The sequence below is a fragment of the Abrus precatorius genome, unplaced genomic scaffold (genome assembly GCF_003935025.1).
Source record: "Abrus precatorius isolate BTA unplaced genomic scaffold, Abrus_2018 Scaffold3, whole genome shotgun sequence".
Lineage (NCBI taxonomy): Eukaryota > Viridiplantae > Streptophyta > Magnoliopsida > Fabales > Fabaceae > Abrus > Abrus precatorius.
Genome location: NW_020874373.1, coordinates 2,190,261 through 2,215,907, shown reverse-complemented (window position 1 = coordinate 2,215,907; position 25,647 = coordinate 2,190,261). Strand labels below are relative to the sequence as shown.

The window sequence follows — 25,647 nt, the reverse complement described above, 5'->3', positions numbered from 1 at the left end:
TGCATGATATAAACTTTATTATCTATATAAAATTATTAAAAGAATAAATTAATCAAAACTCACTTTTAAAATATATGTATCAGGTAACCAGTTGACATTGGAATTCCGTGGCACTGATTATTTGACTTTTTAAGATTGGATAATTTTGTCACATAGAAAACTATTTGAATACAATATTTTGCACTTATTTGTGTTGCGGAAAAGTTGAATATATAGATGTTATTAATTGCTTTGATAGGAATGTTTTTTCAAACAAATAGGAGACTTGAATTCAAGAATGTGGAATAAGGTTTAATATATTGGACTCATTCAAGAAGTATGTAGGACTTTTTTAATTCTCTTTTTTTGTGATTTTTTTCATCTATGTATGGTGATTTTGTTTGTGGATTTTTTTTTTCTTTCTTTCTTTTACACGTTTATTTTTTTATCATTTATTTTATTTTTACTACATTTGGTTTCTTTCTTTCTTACATTTAAGTTCATTTGAGTCATCTTCTGCTAATTGGTAAAGAAAAAAAAAAAAAACTGACTTGTGCTAAAATAAAAGGAGAGAAAAAAGAAAAAAAGATGAAGAGAAAAACATATTTCTTATGATCAAATTTGTATTACTGGAAAATAAGGGATTAATTTTAAATTATATTGTATTTAATGTTTAAAAATTTGTTAAGTTATATTCAATATTGAATATGCATACTTATCTCTTATAGTATATTTATTGTGCATTATTGAAATACTCTTGATGTCTGACATCCTTTAACTTAATACTCCTCCAGAGAAGTTTTACTCTTACCACTGTTTTTTATTTATTTATTTACAATTAAGAGATATATAAAAAAGAAAAGCATAAAATAAAAATAAATAATGAAACGAAAAGAAATAAAATAATTATAAAATTGCAAAGTTATGTATAAAAGTAATATAACTCGAAAATATAACATCACAGGTATGATTTCCCACAGAAGAAAAGAAGCCAAAAAGTTGATTAATCCAGAAAAGAATAAGATTCCAAAGCGCACGAGGGGGGCGAGTTGATGGCATTTGGTGGTGTAGAAGGGCTCTTGAGGAAGTCAAAAAGCTATATCATTGTTCTTTGTTCCTCCAAACAAAGGAAAGGCAATGCCATGGACACAAAGGCACACTATGCAAACCTTTGTTAACATAAAACATACAAAGGATCAAATTAAGATTTTGGGTGTCCTTCATTGGCTTTTGATCAAAAGAAAAGTCTAACCAACCAAATAGCTGAAAGTTGTCTTTTTTTTTCTTCTTGAAGATGGAAAACGCACCATCAAAGTCTCAAGTCCTAAAGCCAGTGATCCTCAAAGCTGGTGTTCCTTTGGCAGTGTCTTTTGCTGGTTTCATCTATGCTTGGATCATGGCTAAGAAAAGCATCTCTAAACCCACTTCTTTATCATCATCAAATGAAGCAAATTCTCATCAAGAGCCTCAACATGAAGAAAGTTGTCATAGCCTCTCTTATATGGAAGATGAAGAAGAACATAGTACCTCTGTGGATGCAAGTGTAGTTGCTGAGAGCTCAGTGATCCATGATACCCCATGTTTTGAAGAAGAGATTAAAGGCTTAAGAAGCAGAATTGAAGGCATGCAAATGAGGGAATTGGCCTTACGTTTGCAGTTTGATCATTATTGTGATATGAAAGAGCAAGAATCTCTTCTTGGAGAGATCAAAAACATGTTGTCACTTGAGACTGCTCGTGTTGACTTCTTGGATAGAGAGATTTCATCCATGGAGACAGAGAATAAGAGATTGGAAAGTTTTTCAGTTCAATATCTTAGAGTTATTGAACAGATTGAGAATTGGAAATCTGAGAATAGAATGCTTCGGAGGAAGTTTCAGAAGCTGCTGAGGAAATCTAAGGCACAAACCCGCCTTGCAAAGGAGCAGGCTTTGAAGATCAAAGTGGAAGAAGAAGAAATTTTGAGAAGCCATGATGCCTTGGAAACAAAAGTTAATGTCATAGGTAAACTAGAGGATAAAATGAAAGAGCTGCAAAGGGTGTTGGATCAATTGCAGGATGAGAAGAATGAACTTCTGAAGAAGCTTGATACAGCAGAAAAATCATATGCTTCTAAGGTAAGCAATAGATACGTATCAGACCAATCATTTACTGGTAGTTGAAATCTAAAAGATTTCTCAGATCAACTACCTAAGATAAATCATAATAATAACGGTTTTCAGTCATTAGAGTTGATTTCAAGCAAACAAAAGTGGTAAATTTTTATTTGAAATAAAATATTTATTACACTTTTATATTTCTAATATAATAAACACTTACTCTTCTAATAAAAAATCTTACTACTTTTAAAACCTTAAAATCAACTTTTTGGATTGATGTTAATATTTTCCTAACAGTAGTAGAAGTTGGTATTTATGAGTTCAATTTTGATCTACTTTTAATATAAGGTTTACACTGTTAATCAATCATATATTGGTAAGTCATTAAGAGGGTAGGACTATGTAAATTCTTTGTCTTTGTCTTCGGAGGGGAAGTTGAATGGCATCCTAATCATTACAATACAATGTTCCCCATTTGCAGATTGAAGCTGGAGATGTAAGTAGGGAAGAGTACAAACAGCTTTTGGATGAATTGGAGCAGATCAAGAAGGAAAGAGCAGATGAAGCTAAAGAACTCATTTACTTGAGGTGGACCAATGCTTGTTTAAGGCACGATCTAATGAGGAACCATGAACAACAACAGATTCAGGATAAAAATCATATAGAGTTGGAATTTGGAGGAAGCGATGACGTTATCCATTATGACTCAGAGCATGAGTTACACAATTCCCTTTTGGAGCATCACAGTGATCCTTCGTTTGATGAGCATCCTAGTGCTCATGATCATAGTGACAGTGCTTGTTCAAAAAGAAAAAAGTTTCTTGAAAGACTAAAGAGATGGGTGGAAGGCAGTGAAAAGGCAAGGATTAGGCCTTCTCTTTCCAAAGGGGCAGAGGAACATCTAGTTCCTAGGAGGAGGTCATGCTCTAGTGCTTATTGATTGCTACTTGCAAACACAAAAGTTTGAGGTTGGCATAGAAGCAGTGATAATGTGATACAGCAATAAAATAAGGGTCTTACTAATTGGCTACCTCTTCCTCCATGAGAAGACAATGTTGTTATATAATACATGGGCATCACTAACGCAGTTACCTGAAAAAAGAAATATAGTTCCACCACAATCTGATCTTCTATGAACTTGTGCACTATAGATCAGAATTATGTTTCTCTCCACATAAATATTTATTGATATTATGTAAATAATAACCAGGCTTTGTCTACACGCAATCTACATCTCATTCAATTAAAGCATACTAAACATCAACTGATTAGGAGCTATAAGAAATATGTAAACAACTCGTGACACCATTTGGTTCAATGAGAAATTTAATTTTAAAGAAGTGTTTATTACTTAAGAGGGTTGAGTAAGCACGTGGGAAAAATAATAAGGATGTCATGCCTACTGAAATTTCGGACCAGAAGACAACACTGTGACATGAGAGGTGAGAAAAATCAAAAGATTTAACAACCAGGTGGAAAATTGGCTTTTATTATTGTAAATATGCTATCATCCTCATCCATATTTGGCATAAAAGGGATAGAAATTGTTAAGATTTTGGGTACATCGAGCAGCTAATTATGTCATGATTTGTTCCTGTAAATTGACCCATCCAAAATTTACAAATACTTCACTTATGGGGTGAGCTTTCTTTGCTAGAGTTTTGGTCCATCAATTCCATCCATAAAAGCCAATTAACCGGAGAAAAATCATGATGGTTCATGATATATCTTTTGTTTCTCAGCATTTTATTAATAGCACTCTCTTAATCTGTTGCCACGGTCCTTTCATATGTCATGTTCTTATTAATGGAATTATTTCAATATTCAATTTTACTGTTTGACTGTTTCCTACATGGAACTGCTTGCTTGTAACAAAGCCCATTCTGATAAGCCCATTTGTGTTTTGAGCTGGACGCCCCTAAAATTGTTGAAGATTGGTACCCAGAAAACGATAATGAAACTGCAATAAGACTATCAGTATTTTCAAAGTATTAAAAAAATATTTAATTTGAAAAACTTAAAAATATAAATTTACAATAAGTTTTGAATCATCAATTTTTTTTTCTTTTAAATGTAACTATCAAATAAAGCTTAATAGTACGAGTAGAAAAGAATAGAACCATAAACAAGTAGAAAAATATAAAAAGGAAAACCTCTAATAGCTTGAATTACTTTATACTATTTCAATTAAAAGAAAAAGATTAAATAAAAAAATATAATATTTCACTTTCACGCACCACACAACGAAAAACAAAATAGAATTGTTAGGTGCATTTGGTTTGTTTTAATTTTTAGTTGATATACTCTTATTAATATATAATAACTATATAAGTATAATTTTTTTTATATTTTATGTACAAAATTATGAAACAAAATTTTGTTGTTGTCTTTTTTTTTGTTCAAAATTTTAAAAAATTAAATAAAATTGTGTAGCTTTTTTTATAAATATAAATCTTAATTATACTTTTTATTCATTTAATTTGAAATATGTGTGATTTTAAACTCTTGTAATTAATTTTTTATTTTAAAAATAAATCAATTTGGTCTATTCATTGTCTTTCTTTAACATAAAGCCTTAAAATATTTTTTGATTTTAAGGAATTGGTAGAGTAGAGTAAAATATGAGCCTTACATCTCACAAGTTACTTGTTTGAGTCTTTATTCGTCTGAAAGAAATAAATGTAAGTTATTTGTAAATATTTTTGAACTCTACTTTTCTCACTCTAAAATGAGATATTATCTCTATCTACATTTTTTATAACAAAGAAAAACCTAAAATTTTCTCTCTTCAAATCTTAGTCTTACACTCTACAAAATCTTTCAAATTTTAATAATTTTTTACTAATTTTTTTATTTTAAAAATTTTAAAAAGTATTTCTTATTTCAAATCCATCATAATTTCTTATGATCTTAAATAGAAAAAAATTAACAAAAGAACCATATGTGCTTCTTAATTGACTACAAAAAAATATTGATAAACTAAAATCGTATGTAATTCAAATTGAAAGGATTAAAAATGAAATAAAACCTAAATATAATCATTACAAAAAGTTTATTAACGGAAAAAACAATTCCTTAATTTATTTTTCCATTTCTATTGTTATCTCCCTCTCCTTGTATTGTTTTCAAGCTGTAAACAGGCTTCAATTTGTTTGTATACCATTGAAAGGACACAGAAATGACGTTCACAGAGCACAATCACCAAAAACTAACGATTTATACAATTTTATATTATTTTTCTTTATTTTTATCTTTCATATCACTTATCTTGTATTTCTCTCTCTTTCTTTCTTTTTTTTTCTATTTATTTCCTTGTTGTAAAAGTTATTATTAAAAATCTTGGTAAAAGTAACATTACTTAAACATAAGTTGTCCTAAGTCAATTAAACTCAGGTGAAATCACCTGTACTGTAGAATTATGAGAATGCAAGTGTTTTATGGATGGCATTATCACTAACATATTGTTACTACCTGTTTCGTTTTGGAGAGAGATGCGCAAATATTTGTCAAAGATGTGCAATAATTTAGTCACTATGATGATCATTAAGCTTGTGAGCACGAGAGAACGTATTAGAAAACATCCCTAATATGTAAAAGTTAATGATGAGTGTTTGCCATTATTATTGTTTTTTTACAGTGGTTAATAGCAAACTTGATATGGCTTAATAAATTACAGAATTGCACTGGACTGATGATAATGGCTAATGACTATTTTAAAAATGTTTAAATTCACGTTTAAATAGTTATGAATTTAGATTTATTATCATATTATTAATTATAATTTTTGCATCAAATTTATATTTATAAGTTCTGTTAACATATTTTAACTATATATTAAGTTAATAATCTTAATTAATTCAAAATTTAGAAATTTTGTGTATTTATAAGTAAAGGTTAAAAAGATAATGTATTTTCATAGCTAGAATTTTCACAAAACGACATTCTTAAGTCAGCATTGTTTATCACATTATCTCTTAGGATTTCCATTTGACTGTTAAGATTCATAAAGTGTCTATGTGATAGGTTATGGTTATAAAAAGAAGAGTAATTGTTAAGTGTCAATAGACAAAATTAATTAAAAGATCAAAATAATATTAAAATAATTTTATTATTATATTAATACATTTTGATTTTTTAATTGGTTGTACAAGCAAGCTAATTACAAGAATTGCTAGAAAAAAAAATAATAGATAGTTGACCCAATTTGCTAAAACATACGTTGTTGGTATAGTAATCTATTTTCCATCATTAATAAACATGAATAAAAGTAATTATTAATTTTCTATTTATTAAATGAAGAAAATGTAAAACATCTTTTATTTTTAAAATATTAAATAGATTCATTTTTTCTTTTAAATATTTATTAATGAAATACTAGGAGAATTAATAAGAGAACATGATATAACTCATTTTCACAAGAATAATTCAACATCTTTTTGCAACATATTCTTATTAATCTTTTTTTGCTTATTTAACAAATAAATAATTTTTTAAAATTTCATAATATTAAATGTAACTATTCCTAATTTAATACATTTTTTTCTATAAAGTATAAAAAGGATTTAAAAATAAGATATAACCATAATAAGGAGGATCTTGCTAACTAGGGCATTAATTAAAAAATTAAAAAAAAAATTGAAAATTATGTTTTGTTTACATTAAAAATGACGAGAGATAAACAAATAATATATACATATTTTATTTCTAACAAAGGGATTGGTTAATTTCACACTATTTACATCAGTTGTTTTTAATGTGAACATGAATCTGTGCGGAGTTTCTTCTTTTTTTTTTTTCCAGATTTTTTGTTATGCGAAAGTAAATATCTTTTGGGTTCGTACATTTTGTAAATTCTGCATAAGTAGCTAAAAGAGAAATCCGTGTGGGGAAAGAAATGCTGTGAGGGAATATTCATTAACTGGAATTGGGGACCCTCACCCCATTGCCAGCTAGAGAGAAGAGAAAGTGTTCATTCTAAAATATCTAAGAGATTAGGAAATTAAGCTTTTAATGGTCTTCCTAATGTAGTAAATAGGAGATATCTATGTAGTACCAGTAATTAATGGAAAATCTCTTCTTACATGAGTTTTAACATTCTCATATATTGTTTTTTGAACTTTAAAACTTGAACTCACTTGCAGATATTAACGGTGTGATGTGCTTGCGCATGATCCATGTGTCGAAGGAATATATAAATATATATATTGGGTCATCACATTACTGATAGTGCAAGAATTATAATGGTTTAGGCATTTTGATATATTTTAATTACTAATTTCTCCACTATGATCTCATGTGTATCTGCTTCCTTGACTAGATGAAAAGAAGAAGAAACTCTACAAATTTGAGTATGTACCAAAGCCTTTTCTCTTTGCACCTTATAAAGAGAGTATATGTATCGTCAAAGGCCGTTTCTATGACCATACATGCGGTATCAACTGGTCCCATAAATCACTACCATTTTTATGGTATTCCATTTTGTATGGCTTCTTGTAGCCCCTTTTAACTTGCACTTCACCACTTTATTCCATTGCAATAGCTAGGTGTAGCCTTTTTATTCATTGATCATCGTATCTATAGATCAGTTCATAAGATGTTACTTCCCCTTGTTGTCCATGCAAAAATGATTGCTGAATCAAACATGAGACTCAGCTTCCATTTTCGCTCTGCCTTTCTTCTTTTCCTTGTCCTTGCCCATTACACTGCTTCACAAAAGACTTGTCCAAACTGTGGCTCTATGCAAGTTCCATACCCTTTGAGCACAGAACCAAGTTGTGGTGATCCATACTATAAACTTCGTTGTGATCTTCACGCTCAAAGGCTTTACTTTGACACCCTCAATGGAAGTTCCTATCTTGTGCTCAAAATCATGTCTTCAATCCAACGCATGGTGCTACAGCCACCACCTTGGTTACAAGGTTCATGTGTTACTCAAGACATGCCGAGAAGCAATGGTATTTGGTTAAACCAATCACTCCCTTTCAACATAACTTCATCCAACACAGTGTTTCTTTTTAATTGTTCCCCTCGCCTCTTGGTTTCTCCTCTTAACTGCACTTCTTCTAGTATTTGCCATCGTTACTTGGAGAATTCAGGTCATGTTGATACAAAAAGAGCACTGGAGTGTGCAAGTGGGGGTGGTCTTCACCCTTGTTGCACTTTTCTAGCTGGTGGTATACCTTCAGCTTATAGGATCAGGCTTCACAATTCTGGTTGCAAAGCATTCAGAAGCATCCTTCATTTGGACCAAGAGAAGCCTCCTAATCAGTGGGAAGAAGGCCTTGAAATTCAATGGGCTCCTCCACCTGAACCTGTGTGTAGGACACAAAGGGATTGCTCTAGAGACTCTAAGTGTTCCCCTGCTGGTAGAAATGGCCTATTTCGCTGTCTTTGTAATGGGGGACACCATTGGGACCCTTTTGTAGCAACCTGTGTGAGGTACAAGAGAAAATCAAAATGGAAAACCAGCTTGGTGGTCTCAATAGGGGTTATTGCTTTTTTCTCTCTAGCTGTGGTTCTGGCCATCATCACCAAGTCCTTCAAGCTCTCTAGCCTCAGAGAGAAGCAGGCCAAGGAAAGAGAAGATAAGCTGAAATCAAGTGCTGGGGAGAAACCTTATAGAATGTTTCAACTGAAAGAAGTGAAGAAAGCAACAAATGGTTTTTCCAAAGACAGGATCTTAGGGAGTGGTGGCTTTGGAGAAGTTTACAAAGGTGAATTACAAGATGGAACACTGGTGGCTGTGAAGAAAGCTAGAGTTGGAAACCTTAAAAGCACCCAACAAGTGCTTAATGAGGTTGCAATACTTTCTCAAGTCAATCACAAGAACTTGGTCAGGCTCTTGGGGTGCTGTGTGGAATCTGATCAGCCATTGATGATCTATGAGTATATCTCAAATGGGACCCTCTATGACCATCTTCATGGTAGGTATTCCAACTTTTTAGATTGGAAAACTAGGCTTAAAGTTGCTTTTCAAACTGCTGAAGCATTGGCTTATTTGCATTCTGCTGCACACACTCCCATCTACCATAGAGATGTTAAGTCAACAAATATACTATTGGATGATGAATTCAATGCCAAAGTCTCAGATTTTGGGCTCTCAAGATTGGCTTCCCCAGGACTTAGTCACGTGTCAACATGTGCTCAGGGAACACTTGGGTACTTGGATCCTGAATACTACCGCAACTACCAGTTAACAGATAAAAGTGATGTTTATAGTTATGGGGTTGTGTTGTTAGAGCTTTTGACTTCTCAGAAAGCAATAGACTTCAATCGTGATCAAGATGATGTCAACCTAGCAATTCATGTGACTCAACATGCTAGCAATGGTACAATCGTGGAAGTGGTGGATCAAAGGCTTGTTTCCTTGGAGCCTTCAGGTGATAAAATGAACACAAGCATAAAACTCTTCTTGGAGCTTGCACTTGACTGTCTAAAGGAGAAGAAAGGTGAAAGGCCTAGTATGAGGGACATTGTTCAGCGCTTACTATGCATAATTAGGATTGTAGAACAAGAGTGAAATAATACATAAGGGGTTTCTGTTATGATAATAAATGAAATGTGTAATTGTTATTCTAGCTAGTATTTAATTATTTATGCTGCAAAACATAAAAGCTGTATTAATATGGAAACAATGTAGTTGCAATTTGGTCTTGATAGATAGTGATTAGCCCACTGAGAAAGCAGGTAAAGTGATTCCAAAACTGAGTTTGATTGGGTGGCGAAGAATAGGGAAATATTGGAATCAGATGCTTTGTGTAGAAAGTATGAACTATTCAAAAGTATATGCAGTTACTAGAATCTTTTGAGAATGGATTTCTTTCTTTGTCCAAAGTAATCTTCCTTTTGCAATTTAGGAAAGCATTTTCAATTAGACTTTTAAATGGAAATCCATTCTTGTTATACAAGGAAAGCTTCATTAAAAAGCTATGATTAGTCTCATCCATGAAGGATTATATGCGATCTTTTACCTAGTATATAAAAACGTTAATTCTCCACATATATAAAAACATTATTTGTATATATTTTCAAAGCAATAAATGATGTACTTACCCATTGTTATTCGCTAAGTACTTCTTAGTGAATGACCAAAGACATACCATTTATGAGGAAATTGTAGGATTTAACAGAGAACCTTTTGCAGCTATGTTTAAAATAATTGATAAAATTAAAATTTAAACCTGCAACAATATTGTTAACCATACGTTATGTTTCGTTTGACACCAAGGACTTCAATTTCCTGTCCTTATTTTCTGTCTCTTTCTTTGTCCCTCCAATTAATTAAAAAATAATATTCTCTCATAAATATTAACTTTTAACGTGTCATTTTAGCACCAAAAAATTTCCAGCTCAATATGGCTCTCCTGTAAATTGATTGCAAAACTTGAGTAGTATTTTATTTTAAAGATTTTTTCCCAAGCATTTTGCAAGGGAATCCTATATATATATATATAAGTTAGAGGACAGATAAACGGCCCAGTAATATTATTAACTAAGTCAATTATTGAAGTTAAATTTGTTCTCAATCATAAGTTTATTGCATGCACGTGTCTATATAGTTGAACGTGTAGCCAATCACTTATATATAGTCAAAATTAGTGATTAATGTAAAATAGATATTTTGGAATCAATATAATTGATGTATTTTACGGTAAATTTGACAATATAGAATCAATTACCTCATCAAAGGTTTCGGTTAATCGCAATTTCAATATCTGTAAAGGTTTTCACTTTTTGACATTTACACACACATATATATGTGCATAAATTGAGTATATTAATCAAGCAATAAATTATTAAGTTCTCATTAGTAAATGTGATATTTAAAAGTATATATTTTTTTTTATTAAAAATCATATTAAATTGCATTAAAAAAAACATAAAAAGTGAATTTATTATATTTTTAAATAATTTTTTTTAGTTTTTGAAATTGTGTTCTAAAGACACTGGTTAGTATTTACTTAAAAGCAATATGTGAAAAATGTACTAGTGTAATACACCCAAGTTATTAACCATATTAGATTTATAGAAATTTCACTCATTTTTCCAATATGTCATAACAAATTAGTTAAGGATGAATTTATAATATGAATATATATATATATATACTTGTCTAGATTATTATCGTAATTATGCTGAAATGATTGTTATTCATTTGATAATTATCCTAAATCCACGCTTTAATAAAGTAATTTATATTACAATTTGGGACTTGTGACATTATAATTATTTTTTTAATCGGTGTGACATTAGACAAAATAAGTTATATTTAGTAAATTTTGATTAAAAAACATATCATTTAATAGTGTCTGTGCATTGAATTATAATAAATTTTATGTTAATAAAAAAATTATTATATATAAATTCCTATAATGTATAATGTTGCACATGTTAAAAAAAATACTATAAAATGATGTTAATCTTTTCACTCAAATATAATTGAAAATTAAGGAGGTATTTTCTTTTCTTTATAAAGTCGATGCTACATAAATAAATAAAAATATTATACAGCAGAATATGGCAAGAATATTCCGTAAAAACTGAGAGACCGGTTTAGTTAGGATGGATATAATCTGATAAGCAACTTATACAAGGGACTTACTCGCTGGTGGGAGAAAAAGATTAATTTAAAATACAGAGTGGGATAAGTCAAAAGCAATGTCATTAGTCCCTATAATGCTTTGCATAATTCTCTTAAACTTTTCCACTGCTCCTCACAGTGGATAGGTAATTATGGCATCACAAAAAAACTTAGCTAGTGTTGGTAATGGCAAAACTAATTCGCAGGAGCGAAGTAATTATTCAAATTCAACACTTTCTATGTCCACGCGCTGCCAAGGAGCCACCACGGTATTCTTATAGCCGTCAACTAGCAAACTTGGATTAGCCTTACATTTTTATGTGAACAATTTGGTTCCCTTCAACTGCTAATCTAGTTTGGTAGTCTCCTCTCTCATCACAGAAATCTAATATTGATGCTCATAATATACTTGAGTAACCTTTTATCATGATAAGAAAAATTAAAAAAAGGTTTCTGAGATAATTTTCTAGGAGGACTTTTGTACTTGGGACCCCAATATGCATGCCACTAACTTTAAGATAAAATATTTAAATTCTTTACTACCGTATTTAAAAAAAAAAAAGGAATAATTATTGTGCCTCCTCTCAAGAACTCTACGAAAACGGTAGGTTGAATTATAACTTAAGCATGACAATAAACTGATGTATATTATAAATAGAAAGACACGACAGACAGAGATGCATGCATGCATATTGAAACCATCTTGTTTTATTAATACTTTGATAATATTTTCTATTTCTGTCCTGCAGTCCCTGGTACACCTAATGATTAACACAATTTGTTTATACTTTCTCTACCTAAATCTTAATCTCATCTGAACATTTAGGTTCTGTTTAGATATTAACAATCGATACAATAAAATCAAATAAAATAGTAGATAAAATAAAATAAAATAATTATTTTATTATTTACATATTTCATGACAGAATATCGAAAAGTTCTCTTTTACAACAAATTTTTTTCTACTTCTCTGTAGTATATCACTCATCTTACATTTCACTTCTACTTCTCTTCCTCTCTCCCTCTTAGTCGTAGAAAATGTTATAAAAATACAAATATGAATAGAATTTCTCTTATTTTTACAATAATTAACAAATTTTCAAAATTTATTGCTTTTAGGACAATCCTGAACAAAACACTCAAAATTATGATTTTTTCTGCTGTTAAGAGGAAGGAAGTATTATTTACTTGAACCGTTTCAAGACTCATATGATCACTCAAACGTAACGCAAACTTTTAAGTATGAACTGAGATCCTGTCGTCCCCTATATAGTTTGCAGCTTATGTGTAAGGTATGTGAGCTTGTTAGCAGGTTAGTCATGGCCGGATTCAAGCATGTTGCAGCTGGGTGAGCTCGTACATGGCTAAAGCAAGGTCAGGTATGGGAATGGTAGTTTCAGGGCCACCCTTGCGAATTCTTATTTCTTAAAAGCTTTGGCAGTTCAACATCATGTCAATAATGGTTCCTACCTTCTTTTCTTTTTTCCTTCAATGCAAAATCCACAGTAATATGGACCGAGAGACATCCATGGACCTTCAACAACAAGGTGAATGTTAGACAAAACCTTAAGCCTTTGTCTATGAGTTTGATTTAGGAGAAAAGAGAAGGAAAGGACCTTTCTTTGGGAGTTACAAAAATAGAAGGAATAAGGGAAATCTAGAAGCCCCAAAAACCTTTCTCACGTGTAATTTTCAAGTTTTCCCATTTTCGGGAAGCAAGGAGAGGGGAAGTAGACAAATTAATATCCATATAAGGGAGGGGATTCGCCCCCTTCCTCCCCCTTCCCTTATCTCTACCCTAAACTCCAAAACAATGCCTAAAGGATCCCAACAAAGTGAAATTGTTATCGTAGCTAATTATATGTCCACTACAACTAATTCTTTCACCTTTTGAGATTTCATACATCACCAGAAGTACAAAAATCAACTTTTGCTAAAGAAACGAAAGGACAATGTGATATCCAACAATCTAACAGAAAGCCTAGATAAACAAGACATGATAGAGATGAGATTAATGTGCGTCCTAAGAACAAGAAAAGACAAGTAATTAGTATCTCTAACCATTACGAAAGACCCTTGGTCTCGAGATTCTATGTACAGGAGTACTACATTCAATCCATTAAAAACATAATACAAGATGAGAACATGACCATGCTATCTCCTTAAATTAAATTTAAAATATTATAACAAGATTTAGATCAGATTTTAACCAGTGGAGTATCACTCCAAGTGTACCTTGGAATTTTTTCTTGGTCTGTCACTCAATTTACCGGCCATCTATCTCTAGTGCCAGCACCATAGCATAAAAGTTATTCTTAAAAATGGCAGCCACATAGCCTTTCTAGTAAGGGAAAATCTAAAGAAAGTGATCATTGCCTTGTGTGAAATTATCTACGGTAGCGGTGGCGTTTGAAATTGAAGTACACATGCAGAATTCCACGTTCAAATGTGCACTTAAAACCTTTCTTATGAGAATATTCCCATTCTTTGTTCACAATGCGGAAAGCCTGTCATGGAAAATGCAAGTAATAAGTAAATGAATCAAAAAGTAAAAATCATTCATGGCATAAAGGATAATTGACTTACTATGTCTTCATATGGTGGCCCTGCATGGAATCTTATGATGCAAGTCTCCCCATTGCTGCCATCCTTCTCGATGGTGTAGGTTGGGGCTTTTGTCTTGTCTACAAGATCAGGATAGAAGATATTAAATTTGTATCCTTGCACAATCTTTGGAGGCGGGTTGTCATGATCGTAGTGAGTCTGATTATATTTGTTCCACTCATATCCGGTATGAACACGGTTGAAATACTTTGGCTTCCTAGGCCTGTATTTGTCATGCCACCAATAAACCTGCTCCAACATTTATCAGTCAGCCAGGAACTTTAAAAGATGAGAATATAAATTAAGTTTCTGTTTCCCCTCAAAATCCCAAAATATACCATTGGAAGTGTATTTAGTGTATGAAAATATAATATTTAGTGCAAGCTCCCTCTAGTGCCAACTTTATTTTGTGAAGAGAAGTAACCAAGGGATACGAATACAATATGCAAGATTTCAAAGATACCAATTCACAACTTATAATATTACCTCAAAAATCCAGAACACTGTATTCCTATCTAACTACATATTTTTCTATCCATGAAAAATTCAAAATTCTAACAATCATGAAGAATGACCAGCTGATGCCATATGCCATTTCACAATGAGTGAAGAAGCTATATATATGGCCAAGAGGCCCCAGACATTATACCTGGGAATCTAGGTTCACTTCAGCACCAGATCCAAACACAGCATCTCCATCTTCCATAGCCCCCATAGCTTTTAGGGCCTTCATCTCAAAATTATCTTCAGAAGAAGCTGGCTTTGATGCCATTGCTTCCTGAATTCGTCTTTGCTGCTCTTCTAATACAGCCATACGTTTCCGCTCCTACATATGTACTAACAGGGTCAAGTTATAATGTCTAAATTAAATGCATGATTGGTTTAGATTATTTTAAAGAAATACTAGCTTATTTTTTGCCAACTCCTCAAGAGAGCTTTTGAAAAATAAGTGATTATTTCTCCCAATTTAGGTGTTTCCAAACATCCACTAAACCCTTATTTGGTAATTGATTATATCAGAGATATAATCGCTTATTTTTCAAAAGCTTTCTCAGAAAATTGGTAAAAATAAGCGATTATCTCTCTAAAATAAGTTGAACCAAACGCACATTAAGTATGATATCGCAATTAAAAATCATGCTTAGAAAGAGTACCAGCATAGCCCTATCCTCTTCAGGGTCAATAGCTTCCTCATTTTCATCACCATGCAACAGCTGTGGAGAAAATGATCCAGCCTCATCTTCAGTTTGTTGATCCTCTCTAACAGGCTCTGGTGAGAAAGATTCATCTGCAGATTGAACTACCAAGAAAAAGAAATAAAGCCAATTTCAACATTAAAGTTGAAATGGATGGAGCCAATAAAAAATTGTTTTATGAACAACTAAATGACAACAAAAAGCTTTTACCTATTACATCATCCTCAGTAACTTCCTCCTCAGGTATCATAACATGAGCATTCTCCAATGTATCTTCATCCTCCAATGGCTGCTCAAGATGTTGCAAATGCTTGCGTAGCATTTTAGCATGAATTTCCTTTAAACAAGCCTGCATTGGCAGCAATTAAAAAATGCAGTTAGAAAAACCATTGCTTAAAGGCATGTAAAAAAATTGGAAAACAACGTGATGGAGAATACCTTGGCCTTGTATATGTGGAGATGTTTCAAAATGGCCTCCCAATACTCAACCACCTTTGCAGTACCAGTACGCATCTCTGAATCAATGTGAACCTGTAAAGCCTCCAACTCTGCATGTGTCTTCCCCTGCAAAAGCCTCTTCACATCTGGCACAATACTGGAATGCAGACCCCTTTCTTCTGCAAGCAGCTCAGCAGGAGGCTCTTCTCCACGCACCCTAGCTCGATCAAGTGCATCCTTTTTTTGAGCTTCAGCTAACTCCCAATCACACACTACAAGGAGTGCCTGCATGATGACATTACTCAACGAGTCTTCAACTTTAATTAAACAAAATGTCAACCACAATAACCATGCAAGTTAACTAAAACAGAAAAAGTCATGAAAGTCCAACTAGCTCAGATAAGGTAGGAGTTATTAAGTAATCTGTAGAAATCAATGGAAACGGTGGTACCTCCCAATATTGCACATGGGTTGGTGTTGCCCTGTCAAGGTCCAGATGCATTTTAATGTCATCACGAAGCTCGTTCATTTCTTTCACAGTCAAACCCTGCACCAAATATCAAATCACTATGCAACTTGTACAATAATATTAGCATTTAAAAGTTGGATATCTTTAATCATACTATGTGACATTGCGATTGTTAGGAATAGGATAAACAAAGCGAAAAGAAAAAAGCTAAATATTAACCTTGAAGACCATATATGGTTCATTTATTTCTATATCCAGATCATCAGATCCATTGAGGTGCTTGGTTAGGACATCAATTGGTCTGGCACGCCCTTCACGCAATCTAATTTCCGACCTAACTTTGCTTTGATCAAAATGAAACTGCAGATTAAATTGTTTAAGCGTCAAACTGACATTATTTTAAATAACAACAAATGAAAAGGAACTAAAGGCATAGTACCTCCTCTTCTTTTTTTTCCCAGTCCTGAAACTCAGCTCGAGCACGTTCCCTGGCTAATAGTGCCTGGGAGAAAGAATGTGTTAAATCCCAAGAAGATAACATAGGTTATAGCGCTGACAATCTTAACACATGACAAAGGCCCAATATGTCTCCTTGTGCAACCGCCCAAAAGAATACAAACAAATGACAAGGGGCATAATTGGTATACCATATTAGAATAGAAGGGCAAAAGATTACAGTGGTACTGTAACAAGTGCAGGCCTAAACTAATAATAGCTAACATAAGTTACAAAACATAATAAATGCTCTTACAAGTCACAAGGACTATTGAGTTGACTAATAAATTGAGAAAAGACTTACCATTTCTTCCTCATGTCGTGCTTTCTCAAGTGCCCTTTCCTCCCTTCTCTTTTTTACTTTTTCAATTTCCGCCTGTATTATAATTGTGAATATTGTAATGACAAGCAGTGAGAAAGTTCAGTTGTTTGGTCAGCAATGACAAATCAAAGGTTCAACAAATTAGTGAAAACAAAGAACAAAGATGCAAAGCCTAACCTCAAAAACAAGTTAAAGTATAATAGCCTAATGAATTGCTGAAAAAGTTTCATCCGTTCATTTCCAGCTACAGTTTAACATAACCCAAGCAAACCAAATTCACAACAATCCCCAATGGATAAGATTATATCAGGAATAAGTTATCCAGGTAAAAATAAAGACATCAGAATGATTTAACACCATATAATGTTTGTCTGATTTCTTCCAATACAATCTCTGAGCACCATTGAAAGATAGAGAAAAATAATATTCATTTATTTATGGAAGAAAATGGCAGTTCTAATAATGGAAATCAGCATCTTCACAAGCTGCAAAGATTAAATCAGAACAAATAGTTTCTAAAAACAGTGTCCATTACACAGGACCAACCATAGGCAAGAATAATGTGGATTGAGTGCCTGTATGGTACTATGGACTGAGTGCCTGGCAAGAACTACAGAAACTGAGGATGTAAGTGAAAATTATACATTTGAGAAAATCTAAGATCCGCCCCATATTTCATAGGAAAAGTTTAGACTGGCTTCTCGCCACATTATTTATTTTTAGAAGACAATTATTTAAATGAATTTTACCAATAGCAGAACACAACCTCAAGATCCAAATATTGAAAACCAGTGGCTGGCAGTCAAAAATAGACAAACTCTATAAATCCAATCCTTGCAAGTGGTAATATCTTTTCTCTACATCGCCATGCAATATCATTGAATTTCTACTGGAAGGAAGCACAGAATGATATACATTACATAGGAAATTTAAGCTAAGATTATCTCCTGTTCAGCAGCAATTGCCATGCTCTAATGTAAAATAAAAGAAAAGATGTATCGATCACACCCTTTCCTAGGGTATTAACAAGGAACATCACAGAAAATGAAGCACATTCCAAATAATAGAAGGTCATATGATGAGGCTACCATTCCTAATACTGAACATAAAAAGGGAAAGATCGATCTCTTACATTTAGTGCAATACTTCAACCACCCGATAGTGTAAGTTTGACCCTGTTATGGACTAATCACACTCATTCTATCCTCTAGAACAACCACCAGATAGTGTAAGTTTGATCTTCTCCTACCAGTTACTTTTCCATCAAAACGTGTGCACATATAGTCTATAAACTAAATTGGCACCAACATACAATTACACTACTATCACTTTAAAGCTTCTCAATTATCGAAACTTGTACGGGACACGCTGCTAACATCGAAGAAACAAATAATGTCCAGTTGTACAGCTACTAGTGTGAGCCTAGTGTCACTATTGCTAGCAACTCAAGCTTCTACAATACATCATATATCAAACTGTGCTTAAACAAAAATTCATGGAAGGAAATACATACCATCCTTTCTCTCTGTCTCTTTTTCTCAGCTTTAACCGAAAACGTATCAATAGACACACCTTGAGAAACATCACGCTCAATCTTCTTGCGCCAAACAAACCTATAAATAACATTTTCGTATGTTTATAATCTATATATAATCTGTCATATGAGCGACCAGTACTCATCTGCAAGATTTATATGTTGTGAAGGTAAACGATCTAAAATAAATTTAAATTTAAATCACGAAATACAAAAAACGACGAGAAAGAAAGAGAAATAAGGAGGAAATTACTTCTCGTTGAGATTAGAGTCACCAAACGGATTAGAATCATTGGAATAACCCGAAACCGTATTTGTTTTCAACTTTTTCGCGACTTTGGTTGCCTGAAAGAGTGAAAAACAATGAGACACGTGAAATAAAATGGTGAAGAGACGAGAGAAAGATAGAGAAGCAAGTTTGAAACCTTTCTTTGGGCCTTTTGAGCCATGTATTGTGCTATTTCCTCTTCCGTGATGGTCCTTGAGGACTTTCTCTTCCTTCCGCCGCTGTCATCGTCGTCGGAGCTAATTGAGTCTCGCCGTGACCGGCGGCTACTGCTCTGAGTACTTCGGCGAGGTCTGTCGGAGTCAGATTGGGAAGGCGAGTCGGAGGCAGACTTATCTGATATTCTTCGTCTTCGCCCTCTTCGCCTGTCGCTTCCCATTCTCTGTTATTCTATAAACCAAAAAACAAAATAAAAGAAATAGGTAAAGATGCAGTGTTGTTGACGAATAATAAAAATAAGGGGCTATGTCGGCGCTGTTAATCAGAAAATTCTGGCCAATTGTTGACTTCTAAAAATGATATTTTGTTAACATCAATATAAACATCTTTCAATCATGCCAAATATATATAATAAAATTTTGTATATAATAAATATTTATAAGAATTATAGAATTTAATATATTAAAAATTACATGATAATACTTATTATTTTATCTTCTCTTATCTTTTAAAGCTTATAACGTGGGGCATAACAAAGCCAAGAACATACATGATCATTACTAATATTTAACATACGATTTCCATTGCCGTATTCAACTGCAATGAAGCAAACCCCTTGTTTGGGATTTAATATTTCTAATCGATCATAGTATGAACTTGGATTTAGAAATAAATCTCAACCAAAAATTGAGATGCTTAGAATCATCAGTTACAACGTAAATTTCCCTCCGTCAAATTTTCCCTCTTCCTTGGATGTTGTATGCTCATTAAGGGAAAAATAGTCAATTGAAGAACTAGAGCGTCATGACAGAATTTGCAGACATGACCACTATGTTGTTTACCAGATGTGTGACATCTAAGCCAACTTAGTTGATCTGCTTATTGAATAATTTTGAGAGACCTGCACCTTAGAATAAGCACTGCGTTATGCCACCTTGCTATTTATTATTTATTTTCCTCCAATCCCTTTACTAAGGAGTTAATCTAATATTTTTCAGCCTTAATAAGATAAAGTTTTATTGGCTAAAATTTATAAAAATAAATTACAAATTTTTGTAAGTTTTACTTATTAGTTAACATGTCTATTTATGATTTTATAATTTTTAATAAATATCAATTAATAACAAAATAAAATAAAATTGTATTAATACTACTCCTATCCCAGACAGTTCATGACAAGAGTTAAGATGACATACATTAACTTGTGTAATTAAATTAATCCTTATAAGACAGGCAGTTTTCCTTGAATGAATTTTTAAGAGTAAGTAACCTCAACTTCTAATAATTATAAGTATTTACAACAACAGCATACTTAACTTTCGACCATAAAATTGACAACTTCAACTTTTTGCTAAATTGTATTTTAGAATTAAAGTTTATGATTCAGACAAAAAACAATCAGGGGCAAGTGATAGAATGTAAGTGTGCAGAAAAAATGAGAAGATTAATTTTAAAAAGCTACAAAAGTAAACTTGTGATAGCATATTATATTCGATTCAGAATTGTTTACATGTGTTGAATATACCCTACATGTATGCATAGCATATGAATGTGAAATGAAAAATATTGAACCAAGTTTCGTCGAAGTTAATCAAAATCCAAAACAAATTTGTCACTGATTCTTATCATCACTACCGCTTCTCATAAAACCTAAGGAAAGAAAATAGTTTTATTTTTCATGAGGTAATATACTATAGAAGAAATTCTGTAAGGTAATCATGGATGTCAAAACTCGTGTATCAAATCCGGCATTCTTGGAGGCTTCGACCGCTTCATGATCTATACTTCATACAAGAATCATTAGCAGGTTAAAGTCTTCAGTTCACTGCAACCTCAGCAGAAAGGTAATTTGAATGAAGTACATCCTGGCCAGAGACTTTGGTCTTAGAGTTCTTGAGCACTTGGACAGCTTCTTCAACCTTGGCAGAAAGAGACTCTGGCGATTCCAGGAGAAGCAGCAATTCTCCGTTGTCCATCTCCAAGAGCATCCCTGTTATCTTCGCTGCTAGGCTAGGCTGTTAAAGATAACACAGTAAATAAACTTTAGAGATTTAAAAACCTAACCTTAATTACCAAAATACAGAAGAGAATTGTGGATTTATAATTTTATACCTTGAGTTTATGAACAAGCATGTAAAGATGCTCCCCGAGTATCTCTTTCTGCTGCTCAGGAGCAGCAGCAGCAAGCATGCTATGCAGTATTTCTGAACCCTGCGAAGCTCCAGAGTATGAACCACCAGATGAGAATCCAGATCCTTTTTCCATCTCCCGGCGTCCATTAGGTATGTACTTAGCCTGTCCGGTTCTCTTCAAAGAATAGAAAACTATAGGAATCAGAACTATAGAGCACATGCCTAAAAAGCGATCAAGTTTTGAAATGAAATCCAACTATCTTAACTGTTTTATATTGAAAACTAAACAGAAGTTGTTTACTAGGCCTGATTTCAAGTTCAGTTTCTGAATGTGTCTAGAGCATTTTAAAAGTGTTGTTTGATTAAACAAGCGGCACTAGCCACCAAGAGACCAGATATTTGGGTAGAGAATGTGCACTAAATAAGCATTTATTACTGCAAATAGAAATGCATGATATATTAGGAAACATGTTCTATATGTGAGGGGACAAAATAAACAAAAAAGAAAAAGCAAACCTGCTGAGTACTCGACTCCCTGGAAGAGACCACTGACTGAGAAATCTGCTGGGCATTTGGAAAATAAGTACCAGAGTGAGTATTTCCCTGTGATATTGTATGCCCATTCACCCTGCCCCTGTTTTGCCTATGCTGCCTAGCATTGTTAGAAACCTGTGAATGAAAGGCATTATAAATATGAATCATTACAACTCCCATTTAAACAGGACTAGCTTTTCCAAATAAAACAAATGTGGCCATTTAGTTACATTGTGGTAAAAAATTCTTCAGAAATTTCTTTCACATAAACCCTAATTTAAAAAAATCATTAGAAAAGTGAATTAAATACAAACATTTTTTGGGTTTCTAAACAAAGTTGTTACTCACTGCAGGAACAGGTGATTGTTGAAATGATCTAGCCGGGGGAGCAAAGCCATTAGTCCTCCATCCTGGCCTCAATGCCAGAGGTTGATACATTAGCCCACCTCGAGGAGGCACATGTGAAATAACACTAGTAGCTGTATAGTAGTAAGGGGGATATCCACCAGGGATAATGGCAGCTGAAGGTGCAGCTAGTCCTGGTATTTGTTGTGCGTACTGGAGCTGCAACTGTGCTTGTCTATCCTCTTTCCTCTGGGCTAGAGCAACATATAGTGGTTTACCATGAAACATGAATCCTGCAGCACATAACATCAACTTAAACATAATCAAGACAATTAAGGCTGGCATTGCAGACACAGCTGCATTTCATAAAATCTTCACTAAAAAAATGTACACATGCAAGATCAAAACTTCAGTTCCAAATCAATATACAAAAAGCAGTATATGACAACATATACTTTCAGATTTATGGATATCCTTCTTTCACATTGACATGAATTGATTGTGTCACATTCATAAACCGGGAAAAGAATGCTCTAAAAAGTTGTGCACTTTATTGACAAACCCATATTAAAGTAGTCTTATCCCACAAACCAAATGGCTAATAGGAACATTCACTTCAATTTTTAAAAAGAATAAATACCAACCCAAAAACACAGTTGATTACATAAAAAAGAACCATCAATAACACCCACCCACACAAAACACACACACACACACACAGAGTACACATTCAGAAATATCATAAATATATCCCTGGGAGAACCTAGCAGGAACTCATCAAACTATGGAAAGGAACCCCTGCAATACAAGAAATTGAGGGAAGCACTCTGCTAGTCTTTTCATTAGCAATGATCAAACAGCCATGGAATAAGATGAAGAGAAAAGAATTATCAAGGTTTCTTGTCATTGTTGATCTTAAACCTTTTTTAAACACCAAAATATAAAAAAAAAGTGACGTGTACATAGCACATAAAGAGTACTTGATGGAAAAATACATGATTAAAAATTAAAAATAACATTGTAAATGAATCGAAATTCCAAAATTATAATCCAATAAAAATATCATAACGTTCTTGCACATTGAAACATATGTAAGCATTTGCTTTCCTACTTCATTTTACTGCTAGAATACTTACCAAAACACTGAAGCATGAATGAACACTGTCCTATCAACAACTTAACTCACCATGAAAAGTGTTCACAGCTTTGTTCGCCTCCTCGGGAGTGGAGAAGCAGACAAACCCAAACCCTTTACTTATCCCTTTGTCATCTCTCATAACTTTTGCAGAAGTTATATTGCCACATGCACTGAAATGATCTCGCAGTTCTTCATCACTTACATTATCATCAATGTTCTTCACATAAATGTTTGATCCCTGAAACGATGACATTCTAAGACAACTGGAAAAAAAATGACTAGTTTAATATGGGAGAATGGCAAAGAAATTACCTTATATTTCAAGATTTGTTCCTTGCGTTTCTCCTCGAATTGATGATGCAAGATCTGCTCACGCTCAGCCTTCTTTTGTGCTCTAGCTACGTACAGAATCTTTGAACCTGTTCATGGCAAATCAAAACCAGATAATATAAGGATATACTACAAAGAGAATTTTCAATTTTGCCAGCAGAAAAGCTACACGCGGTAAAATGGTGTATAAACTACCTAATTGTGAACCATTCATTGTTTCCAATGCCCTTTTAGCATCATCTGGGTTATCATAGTTTACAAAGCCAAAACCCTTTGACATCCCATTGTCGTCCTTTGCAATAGCCAAGCTCACAATTTTCCCAAAAGAAGAGAACTTTTCCTGCAGAGTGGCCTCTGTAATATCTGGATCCAAATTCTTCATGTACAAATTTGTATATTGGGCATCAGGGCCTGACTGAATGCGATCACTTTTTTTGACAAACTTCCCAACATATCTGGACAAGAATCATGATCAGATTAAAATTAATATCAGGGAATAACAGGTGTACAGAAATTGAATACAACCATCAAACTGTAGGCACGAAAATCAGTACTTCAAAGCATGGTGAAAAAGATTAACAACTCAGAATTTCACATACATCTGCTTATCACCAATAGTGGAGCCATTCAGCTTCTCGATAGCAGTAATTGCAGATTCTTCTGATTCAAATTGCACAAATCCGTGTCCCTTGCTCTTCCCATCCTCAGACACGACAACTTTGCTGGACAAAATATTCCCAAACTTTTTGAATGTATCATACAGAGCGGCATTATCTGTTGATTCGGGTAAGTTCTGCCACGACACAAGAAAAACTCCGTAAGAATCAAAGAAGATAGAAGAACCAAACAATGGCTTAACTATTTCAAATCAAAGCTCCATGTACGTAAGATACCTTAATAAACAAGTTCCCTATGGCACTTTTCCTTACATCAGGATCACGACGCGACCACATCACCCTTATCACTTTTCCATTCAGCACAGAATTATTCTTCAGCTCGATTGCACGAATTGCTACATTGCCAAAACCCAAAAGAACAAAAAAGATTACGGCAACTTGAACAATACAACACTAATAAAACAAACACTCAGATCTTGATCAATAATTTTAGAAACGTTTATAATAAACACGAAATCAAGAAACAACGAAGATCAAGATTTCATCAAAAGAAATTTGAGCATAACCAAAGAAATAACACTTATCATTTTCCGTAACCTAAAGAAAGAAAAAGAACGAAAAGAAAGATGATAAAAACGCACCGTCTTGAAGCGAAACGAAGTTGACGTAACCATAACAGAGGGATTTGCCGGTGGAGGAGTCTCTGCAAACGCGAACGGAGGTAAGGCTCTTGAACTCTGAGAATTCGTCGACCAGATGAGCGTCGGAGACTTCAGGATGGAGGTCGCCGACGTAGAGAGACGCCGGAGTGGTGGCGACCGACGGAGGAACCGCCATGGATGAATCTGAAAATGGGAGTAGAGAAAGAAAGAGAGAGCGAGCGCAGGGGATTCTTGCTCCAGAGAAGAGAAAATGAAACTTTGTAGAGGTGAGTGAGAGAAAGCGAGAATGAAGAAAGTGTGTGATATGATATGGACGAAGGATAGAAAGAGAGAGAGAGGGTGGTGTGTGTGTGTGAGTGAGCGTAGGAGGATTCCGCATGCATGGCCGTTCGGTACCATAAACTATGCACTCCAACCCACGCGCTGTGCCCCAGCGTTCCTCGCACTCGCTCTTTCTTCGCTTTTTCTTTTTTCTTTTTTCTTTTTCATTTTTTTGCTTTGACTTGGATTTTTAATGATTTAAGGAAATTCTCCCCTCATCAACAAATTGTCAATGGCTGGCTGGCTGCGATTTTAGATCACGACACCATGAATAAAGATAACTTTCCATAAGTTTGCTTTTATTATGGCACACTTTTGTAGAGTTGTGTAAGTTATTTTTTCTTACTTTTTGAGAAAAAAAAAACTTTCGACTATATTTTTTGTTAAATTTTTCATTTTTAAAAAAAT

The 25,647-nt window shown here is 33.4% G+C and overlaps 4 protein-coding genes across 4 annotated transcripts; 2 read left to right on the top strand and 2 right to left on the bottom strand.

The window, feature by feature from the left end:
- The first annotated feature begins 1,170 nt into the window (after positions 1 to 1,170).
- LOC113863583 (protein CHUP1, chloroplastic) lies at positions 1,171 to 3,231 on the top strand. Its single transcript, XM_027497216.1, is given in 2 exon segments — positions 1,171 to 2,103; positions 2,510 to 3,231. Coding segments are annotated over 2 exon segments (1,338 nt in total). The 5' UTR covers positions 1,171 to 1,273; the 3' UTR covers positions 3,018 to 3,231.
- A 4,384-nt stretch (positions 3,232 to 7,615) lies between these two features.
- On the top strand, positions 7,616 to 9,878 carry LOC113863664 (wall-associated receptor kinase-like 20). The gene has a single exon (XM_027497312.1). The coding sequence runs from the start codon at positions 7,671 to 7,673 to the stop codon at positions 9,594 to 9,596; it is 1,926 nt and encodes a 641-aa protein (XP_027353113.1). The 5' UTR covers positions 7,616 to 7,670; the 3' UTR covers positions 9,597 to 9,878.
- Positions 9,879 to 13,646: 3,768 nt separating this feature from the next.
- LOC113861105 (cactin-like) lies at positions 13,647 to 19,431 on the bottom strand. The gene is made up of 13 exons (XM_027493719.1): positions 19,141 to 19,431; positions 18,969 to 19,060; positions 18,695 to 18,794; positions 17,164 to 17,235; positions 16,804 to 16,866; positions 16,584 to 16,724; positions 16,347 to 16,442; positions 15,896 to 16,180; positions 15,668 to 15,806; positions 15,416 to 15,561; positions 14,911 to 15,087; positions 14,244 to 14,510; positions 13,647 to 14,164 (listed from the first exon to the last, which is right to left on the bottom strand). The coding sequence occupies exons 1-13, from the start codon at positions 19,378 to 19,380 to the stop codon at positions 14,045 to 14,047; spliced, it is 1,938 nt and encodes a 645-aa protein (XP_027349520.1). The 5' UTR covers positions 19,381 to 19,431; the 3' UTR covers positions 13,647 to 14,044.
- A 1,546-nt stretch (positions 19,432 to 20,977) lies between these two features.
- LOC113861106 (polyadenylate-binding protein 7-like) lies at positions 20,978 to 25,163 on the bottom strand. The gene is made up of 10 exons (XM_027493720.1): positions 24,898 to 25,163; positions 24,533 to 24,651; positions 24,239 to 24,432; positions 23,835 to 24,094; positions 23,622 to 23,728; positions 23,358 to 23,547; positions 22,160 to 22,464; positions 21,809 to 21,961; positions 21,273 to 21,467; positions 20,978 to 21,175 (listed from the first exon to the last, which is right to left on the bottom strand). The coding sequence occupies exons 1-10, from the start codon at positions 25,091 to 25,093 to the stop codon at positions 20,978 to 20,980; spliced, it is 1,917 nt and encodes a 638-aa protein (XP_027349521.1). The 5' UTR covers positions 25,094 to 25,163.
- Between the last annotated feature and the right edge of the window lie 484 nt (positions 25,164 to 25,647).

Coding starts and splice junctions, on each gene's coding strand:
- LOC113863664 (XM_027497312.1), top strand. CDS start 7,671: ATGTTACTTCCCCTTGTTGTCCATGCAAAAATGATTGCTGAATCAAAC.
- LOC113861105 (XM_027493719.1), bottom strand. CDS start 19,380: ATGGGAAGCGACAGGCGAAGAGGGCGAAGACGAAGAATATCAGATAAG. Junction 19,061..19,140: donor CTCAAAAGGCCCAAAGAAAG/GTTTCAAACTTG, acceptor TCACTCTTTCAG/GCAACCAAAGTCGCGAAAAA. Junction 14,165..14,243: donor GGCCACCATATGAAGACATA/GTAAGTCAATTA, acceptor TTTCCATGACAG/GCTTTCCGCATTGTGAACAA.
- LOC113861106 (XM_027493720.1), bottom strand. CDS start 25,093: ATGGCGGTTCCTCCGTCGGTCGCCACCACTCCGGCGTCTCTCTACGTC. Junction 24,433..24,532: donor TAGGGAACTTGTTTATTAAG/GTATCTTACGTA, acceptor GTGTCGTGGCAG/AACTTACCCGAATCAACAGA. Junction 24,095..24,238: donor ACTATTGGTGATAAGCAGAT/GTATGTGAAATT, acceptor ATTCTTGTCCAG/ATATGTTGGGAAGTTTGTCA.